This window comes from Cynara cardunculus, unplaced genomic scaffold (assembly GCF_001531365.2).
Source record: "Cynara cardunculus var. scolymus isolate 2C unplaced genomic scaffold, CcrdV1 Un_Scaffold_8756, whole genome shotgun sequence".
Lineage (NCBI taxonomy): Eukaryota > Viridiplantae > Streptophyta > Magnoliopsida > Asterales > Asteraceae > Cynara > Cynara cardunculus.
The window spans coordinates 3,594-11,852 of record NW_020204443.1 but is presented as its reverse complement, the minus strand read 5'-3'; the positions used below and the strand labels follow the sequence as shown (position 1 = coordinate 11,852).

Below are 8,259 nucleotides of genomic sequence, written 5' to 3'. Positions count from 1 at the left end.
CTGAAATAAATAGCAGACTATAATGCTAATAAGACACCTTTGTACTTTCACATCGGCTTTGGTCATAATTTTCCGTTACACCCCAAGCTAAGGCGTTAGCCCATCATCGCTTGGTTTCTTCTCTCGAATGATGCAAGGACAAAAAAGTAAATACTGAGACGGAAAAGTAAATTGCAGAAAGTAAATTGCAGAAAGTAAATTACAAGAAATGGAAATACTAGAAATTAAATGACAGAAATGTAAATTGCAGAAATGTAAAGGACTGAAATATAAATACTGAAATATAAAGACTGAAATATAAATACTGAAATATAAATACTGAAATGTAAATACTGAAATATAAATACTGAAATATAAATACTGAAATGTAAAGGACTGAAAGATAAAAGACTGAAGTATATATTATTAATAACTAAATAATAATAATTATACTAATCTAATAATAATAATAAAAGAAAAGCAAGTACATGTTGGAAAGACCAAAAAGTACTTTGATGGATGGATGGATGATACTTGAAAATCTTGGAAAATGGGAAAGAAAACTTGCAAGTCAAGTAACGTAACTTGCATAACAAGTTTCGTTACAAAGACCGAAAGGTTACTCGCAAACTTGTAAAAGCAAATTATTTAGACTACGTAATTCAGAGACAAGAAAACGAAATGTAACTTGAAACTAGAAGCGAGATGAGGATTAAATATGAGTACTTAAAATAAACTTTGAGAATAAGATCACAACTTACAAAAATCGATTCTTGAAATATCAAATAACAAGAAACGAAAACTTAGAACCGAAGGTAATGTTCTTGAGAGTAGCTAACACAAGATTATCACAAAGGCTATAAAAGTACATAAGATGGCTAAGTGGCTAAATGGTTTTTGTTGGTGAAAAGTGTAGTGTTTAAACAAAAGACTTAAACTCCTTTATATAGGCTAAGAGAAGCTTCATGGTAGATGCCAACTAATAAGACAAAAAGTTCCCTCCAAGCTGGGCTTTGACTAAGCCCAAGGTTGTTGACCAAGCCTTCTCTTTGGATAAGCCCATTCATCCTTGGCCCAAAAGATTTCCAGCATTCAGACAGGTCCTATAGGACCTTACCACTCCTGGTCCTGTAGGACTGTCGCAGGACTGGCCCCAAAAATCTTCAAAAACCTGCATAAACAGGAAATTAACATAAGATATACTATATAACTACCTATATATGAAAAAGACGTAAAAAAACTCAATTAAGACACTAATGGGCAAATAAAACAAATGAAAATGTTTAAGAAAATGATGTAATAAAGTTAATAAATTAACACTTATCACACCCCCAAACTTGAATTGTTGTTTGTCCCCAAACAACAGAAAATGACAAATAAAAAGACTCAAAGTTGAAAAAAATTTGAGCATAAACATTCCATAGCCAAAATATGCATATTTTTGAAAAGTTTGAATGAAAGTGTTATACTCATGATTTGATGCTTGATATCCATAGCCCTTCATAAACCTAGCTCCCCCAAACTTAAATCTTTCATATTACCAAACCATAAGCTAGCCTACATYTYTTTTGYTATACTAGATTCAACAGATAGATTGGGTCTTTGAATTGGATTTTGCATTTGGCTTTTTCTTTTCAATGCATGCATTTTACCTCTTCTTACTTTTTTCACTCCATAGCACAATTTTACTGCTATGCATCTCATATTGAGGTATTTTGGACACTATGGTCCTTTTCAAACATTCNCATATTGAGGTATTTTGGACACTATGGTCCTTTTCAAACATTCTGGTGTACATTGACACTCTTTTGTATGCACAAGACATGGAACTATGTTCCTTTGTTTGTCTTTTGGTCTTAATGCATATGTTTCATGAACTCTATAAAGTGTTTGGTACTTTTAGGACCCTCCCCCAAACTTAAGGGAGTCAATGTCCTCATTGTAAGTGTATGAAGGCTACAAGTTGGCCAAAATGAAATGAAGGCCCAAGTTGAATCAAGTGAAAGCTTTTGAAATGGTTGGATAGTTCTAGAGGCTCAAATTAAGACAAAGATGGTTAGGCTTTGGATTATTGTGGCTATGGCATCAATTCAAGCATTTATACAACAAATTCATCTTTTATTCTATTTTTGGTGCATATAAAGCTAAAGGAAGATATGCTACTTAAAATCAGTGCCTAAAATCCTAAAATGAAACATAAAAGCAAAGATGATCAATACAAGTGTAATTGACTATCTTTAAAAGGAAAAGGACTCAATACTAAAAACCATTGAAACAGAAAAGCAAACAAACTAAAAAAATAAAAAAATAATTGAAACAGAAAAGCAAAGATGAGAAGTCACAAGTGTGACTTGGTCATCTTGTGAAAATAAAAGGACTTACAGACTCAAAGAAAAGCTTTAAACAAAACCAACAGTCCAACTCTAAGTCAAGTTGACCCTAGAGTTAAGATGTGGTACCAAGGATGAGCTTTAAATCAAAACAGTCAACCAGAGGACTGCATCATCAAACAACATGGCCATATGAATCCAAACAATGAGATTGCCATTGTTTTACCATGAGATTGCCCAATTGGAACCAAACAATGGGATTGCCATTGTTTTGCCATGAAAAAGATTAAAAAGAACAAGACAATGGGATTGCCATTGTCTTCTCATGATACATCTGAAACTGTATTTAGCATTGAGGAGGGAGGTAAGCAAATGAGAACATCAACCAAAGTCCTCCCTCAGAGTCATCAGATCAGCTATGCAAAACAACCAAACAGAAGTAAGACACAAAAACAGTGCATGATTAAGTCTGCATACTATAAACAGCAAATAGAAAGGAATATCTCTACACAGGCAAGCCTAAGGCTTCAAATTTGTTAGTCATTACATGCCTTGTAGGATTAAAACAACAAAGTTGAAAACAGCAACTTAAAACAGCAAACAACAAAGTGGACAGCAAATTAAAAACTATTTATTATGTTAAAGCAGCAGAAACAGCAAAACAGCAAAACAACAAAACAATGCATTCCCAATACTATTTGATATCTTAAAAACAACAAAATATGAGTGTTAATGAACTAATTAAAAACAACAAAAATATCTCAAGGGAGATAAAATGAAAACAAATAAGCAAGTGGTTCAAAACAGTTAATTGCATGAGCCCCTTTTTACAAGATTAAAACAGCAAATCATAACAATAAATCTAAACTTGCATTGCATGGTGTCTTGTCAAAAACAGCAAATAAAAGATCTAAGTAAGGCTGCATAAAGCTTAAAACAGCAAATGAAAAGAAAAACACATGCACCCCACAGGATGATGTCATAAACAGCAAAGAAACAGGAAAATTGAACTGTATACACCCCTTGTACAAGATTAAAACAGCAAATTAAAAGGGAAAAATCCTGAAAACAGCAAATCAAACATAAGTTACTAATGTCAGAACAGCAAAATAGCATGTAAGAAGGGTGCTGCTTAGGCTTTAAAATAGCAAATCAAAGCATGCATGAAAGGCCCTGCTCCATTGTAAAACAGCAAATCAAAATGAAATCAGCAAATCAAAATGCCAGGCTAAGACTATAGTATCAAATCAGCAAATTATTGTTAACTAAAAACAGCAAAAAGTCATGAAATCTAAAAACAGTAGATTAGAGATCAAACAAAAACCCTCTGTTTTGGCAAACAGAAATGGGACATTCAATGCTCAGCCTTAAACAACAAACAGCAGGAAGTAATCAGCAGGTAGCATATGCCCTTAAACAACAAACTAAAACTTGAATGGTGCATAAAAACAGCAAAACAGCAAAACAAAACAACAAAACAAACTTAAAAGCAGCAGAGGTTGAGTCTTAAAAACAGCAACAATCAGGCTTGGCTTTGCCAAAACAGAGGATTGAGCAGCATATCTATCATGGCCACACATCAAAACGGCAAACAATTTTTATGCCTACAAAGCCATGAAAAACAGCAAGCCTCATGTCTAAAATAGCAAATCAGCAAAGGCTTTTTAAAACAGCAAAATAGCTATGAGCTTCTAACAATGACCTATGCATAACATAATATATACAGAGAAGTAAGAAGGTAGAACCTGTCCTACTCAGACTGAGTAGGAGAGTCTGATTGCAGCAAAAGGATGGACTTTGGTGGCGGTGGAAGCTTGACTGTACTCCTTGATTGTCCATGCTTGGTGGCGGCCCTAAGTATCCTCTCCTTCTGTGTCTTGTACTCAGCCCACTGTACCCTTTCCTTCTTCAAAATTTCCACTTCCTTCTTCAATTCATCAACTCTCTTCATCAATTTGTGATGTTTCTTCACTATCACTTTCTTCAAACTGCTGGCATGATCGTCCATAGCCTTCATCAACTCAGCCTTCAGAGCTGCCATGGAGGATGTTGGTGCATCTGGTTGAACCTTTGCATTCTCTCTCATCAATCTGTCCATATTTTTCTTGTCTATGGAGGTTTTCTCCATTGACATCACATCCTTGGGCAAACAAAGGACTTGGGCTTTTAGCAACAATTTATGAATTAATGAGGGGTACAACAACTTCCCATTGGTTCTCTCCCCACAGGCCTTTATGTTGGAGCACATCATTCTCCCAACATCAAAAGGTCTAGCCTCTAAGATACAATATAGAATCAGAACTCTCTCTAGGCATAGATTTGTATCATGGCTGGTGGGGTGGATGGTATGTCTCATGAAGTAGAACCATAAATTTGCCTCTGGTTTCAGATATTGGGTCTTAAGCAACCTAGCTTTTCCTTTGAAACTCCATACAGCCCCCTCCTTAGCTATAGTGGCTAAGATCATCTCAAGCTCCTCATCAGTACACCCAGCTGTTAACCTATCAAGCTCGGAGTAGGAAGGTGGGATGAGCTCTAACAAGTCATTAATGGCAGTGGGGGAGTATGAGACAGGGGTCTTTCTTACTTTCAAATTCACCCCATCCGTGACGGCCACCTCAGTGTAAAATTCCCTAACCCAACTAAGATTATATTGGTTAGGTACGTCACATAATGTTTCCCATCCTAAAGATTCTATTGTGGCCTTAATGCTTGGATTGGCCATCAATAACTGCTGAGTAAAACCCTTTTGTGTCACCCCCACTTTTTCAGAATACTGAAGGTAAGTTTTTCTGGCAAGGGGTGTGCTGAACAAATGCTTGGGTTTCAGAAATATACCAGGCCCGTCTTCAAACTGCTGTTCCGTCCTTTTTCTTCTTCTTGGTGCTCTGTCCTCATCCTCAGACCTGTCACTTTCTTCTCTTCTCCTCTTTGAGCATCCTGTCTCCATTCTGGTTACTCTCTTTCTTCTTGGCATCTTTCTTTTCAAACTGGCCCCGGTATCCACCTCATCTCTTTCATTTTCCATTTCTGGGCTATCATGCACAGGTGCACCCTCATAATAATTATGAGTCCCATAGTGTACAGGGCTAGGGGATTGGTTTGGGCTAGGTTGAGTGGAATGTGGTGATGGTGGTGGTGTTTGAGTAACTGGTGTGTTTTGAGGGTCGGAGGGGTTTTCGCTATGTTCAAATGGTGTAAGGCTGGGGTTAGAGGGTGATAAGCCTAGGACAAAATCCAATTCTTGGATAGATACAGTGTCTGGCAGAGGGATGGGTTCAGTGGGTAGAGGGCTGGTGGTTGCAACAGGGGTAGGTTTCTGTATTGGTTCAACAGGGGTAGTTTCAATGGTGGCTGTGTTAGGCATTGCTCGGATAGGGGTTGGTTTATACAATGTTCCTACAGGTGCTGTTCTAGATGTGGATGCATGCTTGAGTAGTGTAGGTTCTATGGTTGATGATGAAACAGGTATATTGGTGAAGTGTGGAGGTTTAAAAAAATTGAACTCAGTGGTCCTGTTTCTAAAGAAAGGGTGTGCATGCGTGGTAGGGACAGTTGGTTGAACAGGGGCTGTTGTACACTCTGGTTCTCTTCTGATTGCTTTGTCCATAGCTGCCAAAGCAGCATCAACATAGTGTTTAAGGGATGAACTTCCCTTTTTTGGAGTTTGAACAGCCATGGATGACTGAGAGTGGACTATTGACATGGTGGGTGCACATTTTTCAGATCTTAAGCCTAATGCTTCATTTGAGGCAGCAATGGCCTGATGCCTGTGGGTAAACAGGAAAACCAGACAGTAAATCCATAGTCAGAGGTTTAGTGAATGTCAAACCTGCATGTAGTCTTTCTGTGGTGCTGGGATGCAGGCTTTGAGTGTTCATCTTGGTTGTAGCTTCTACCAAAGTAGTCGATGAAGGATGCTATGCTTGTGATGCTCCGGGTGTATTGGTTTTAGCCTTAGGACTCTCAGGTAACGAATCACTCCCATCAGATACATTAAACACAGTCCCCTTTGGTTGCTTCACATGCTTGAAATTAATCAGGCCCTTGGCTCTGCTCCTTGTCATTCGAGGGCCGGACTGATATTGTGGGATAGGTTGTGGTTCAGGCGTAATCATCACAGGAGCTTGAGTCTGGGGTTTAGTAAATGGTGCAGGTGTTGGTTTGGCAAAAGGAACTTGTCTCACAGGGATGGCATCAATAGGCTCCTCCTCACTAACATGGGTTTGTTCATGAGTGGTCTCAGGCGGCATGGAATCTGCTTCCCCTTCCCTTCTTCTTGCTCTTTTTTTTATTATGGCCATTCGAATGAAACAGGGACTGTGTAGTGGTTCTCAGAGCAAAGGAGAACAAAGGTGAACAGTGGCTTGAACTTAAACCGAATGGTGAATGAATAGTGAGCAGGGGTTTTTAAAGCCTTTAATCTTCTTCTCCAAGGTTTGGCTTCACAAATTTCAAAACTTCCTCTTACCAATGTCAGTTACCGATCGATTTGTGCTATGAGTCAGAAATTGTACCTTGCGCTGTAATGCCAGATCCTAGGAAGTCCCTTCCTTCTCGAGAATGCTTATTTGATGAGTAATGCTTATGCTCTTGGTGTGATCGAGAAGAAAGTACGGTGATGGTGCTGACGAGTTGAGAGCTTGGAGACGAAAAGACTTGCGCTGTGTTCTAACAGGTACGAATGCATGGGATTTTGATCAAGACCGTACCGAGAGTAGGCTTAGGCGTTGGGCTCTTCTTCCGCATGGGCTATCAATTTGGGCCTCGTGAACATGGCTTCATACTTGGACCTTTTCCTTGCGGCCTGTTAAGAGATGAAACCAAAAGGGCCACCAATTATTTTAGCCGGCCTGGTTACTTGAGAGATTGGGCCGGCTGGCCCAAAGACAGTTAAAACGTGATCCAAAATAAACCTAATATATAAATAGATACTTATTCTATATAAAAAGAATATAAAAACTTAGTCTAAAAAAAATTGAAAATGCAAAATAAAATAATAGATTATAAATACTAAATATTTACAGAGACTTATTATTTTAAAAAGATAACCTCAATAGGTTGAGTAGAAATCATGGAATCAAAGAAATGTTTTACTCGTTGCCCGTTCACTTTGAAAGTGGTACCCCTCTCCGGATCTATCAGGTCAATGACTCCATAGGGGTATACCTTGGCAATAACAAAAGGTCCGGTCCATCGGGAATTCAGCTTTCCCGGAAATAATTTTAACCTTAAATTGAACAATAGGACTTTTTGGCCTTCTATGAACTCTTTTGGAAGAATCTTTTTATCATGCCATTTTTTTGTATTTTCTTTGTAAAGCTTAGCATTTTCATAGGAAAAATTCCTATGTTCTTCCAGTTCACAAAGCTGCAAAGTCCTTTTTCTTCCGGCCTCATCTAAACTCATGTTCAGTTCCTTAATGGCCCAATAGGCCTTATGCTCTAATTCCACTGGCAAATGACAAGCTTTACCAAAGACCAATTTATAGGGAGACATACCAATAGGGGTTTTGTAAGCAGTCCGATAGGCCCAYAATGCATCATCTAACTTAGAGGCCCAATCTTTTATATGTGGCTTGACTACTTTGGCCAAAATCCCTTTTATCTCCCTATTTGACAATTCAGCTAATCCRTTGGTCTKAGGATGGTAGGCAGTTGCTACCCTATGCTTGATGTCATATTTATCCAGAACTTCTTCTAGCATGTTGTTTATGAAGTGAGTGCCTTCATCACTGATTAAGGCACGAGGTGTACCAAATCAAGTGAATATGTGCTTTTGTAAAAACTTCACAACTGTTTTAGCATCATTGGAATGGCAAGCCATGGCTTACACCCATTTGGACACATAGTCCACAGCTACCAATATGTAGGCACAATTATTGGACAGAGGAAAAGGTCCCATGAAGTCTATACCCCAAACATCAAATAGTTTTATTTCTAGAATTCCG

The 8,259-nt window shown here is 38.1% G+C and overlaps 1 protein-coding gene across 1 annotated transcript; it reads right to left on the bottom strand.

Moving 5' to 3' along the window:
* Positions 1 to 7,032: 7,032 nt before the first annotated feature.
* Positions 7,033 to 8,015, bottom strand: LOC112505157. The gene is made up of 2 exons (XM_025109104.1): positions 7,479 to 8,015; positions 7,033 to 7,116 (listed from the first exon to the last, which is right to left on the bottom strand). The coding sequence occupies exons 1-2, from the start codon at positions 8,013 to 8,015 to the stop codon at positions 7,033 to 7,035; spliced, it is 621 nt and encodes a 206-aa protein (XP_024964872.1).
* Positions 8,016 to 8,259: the final 244 nt, after the last annotated feature.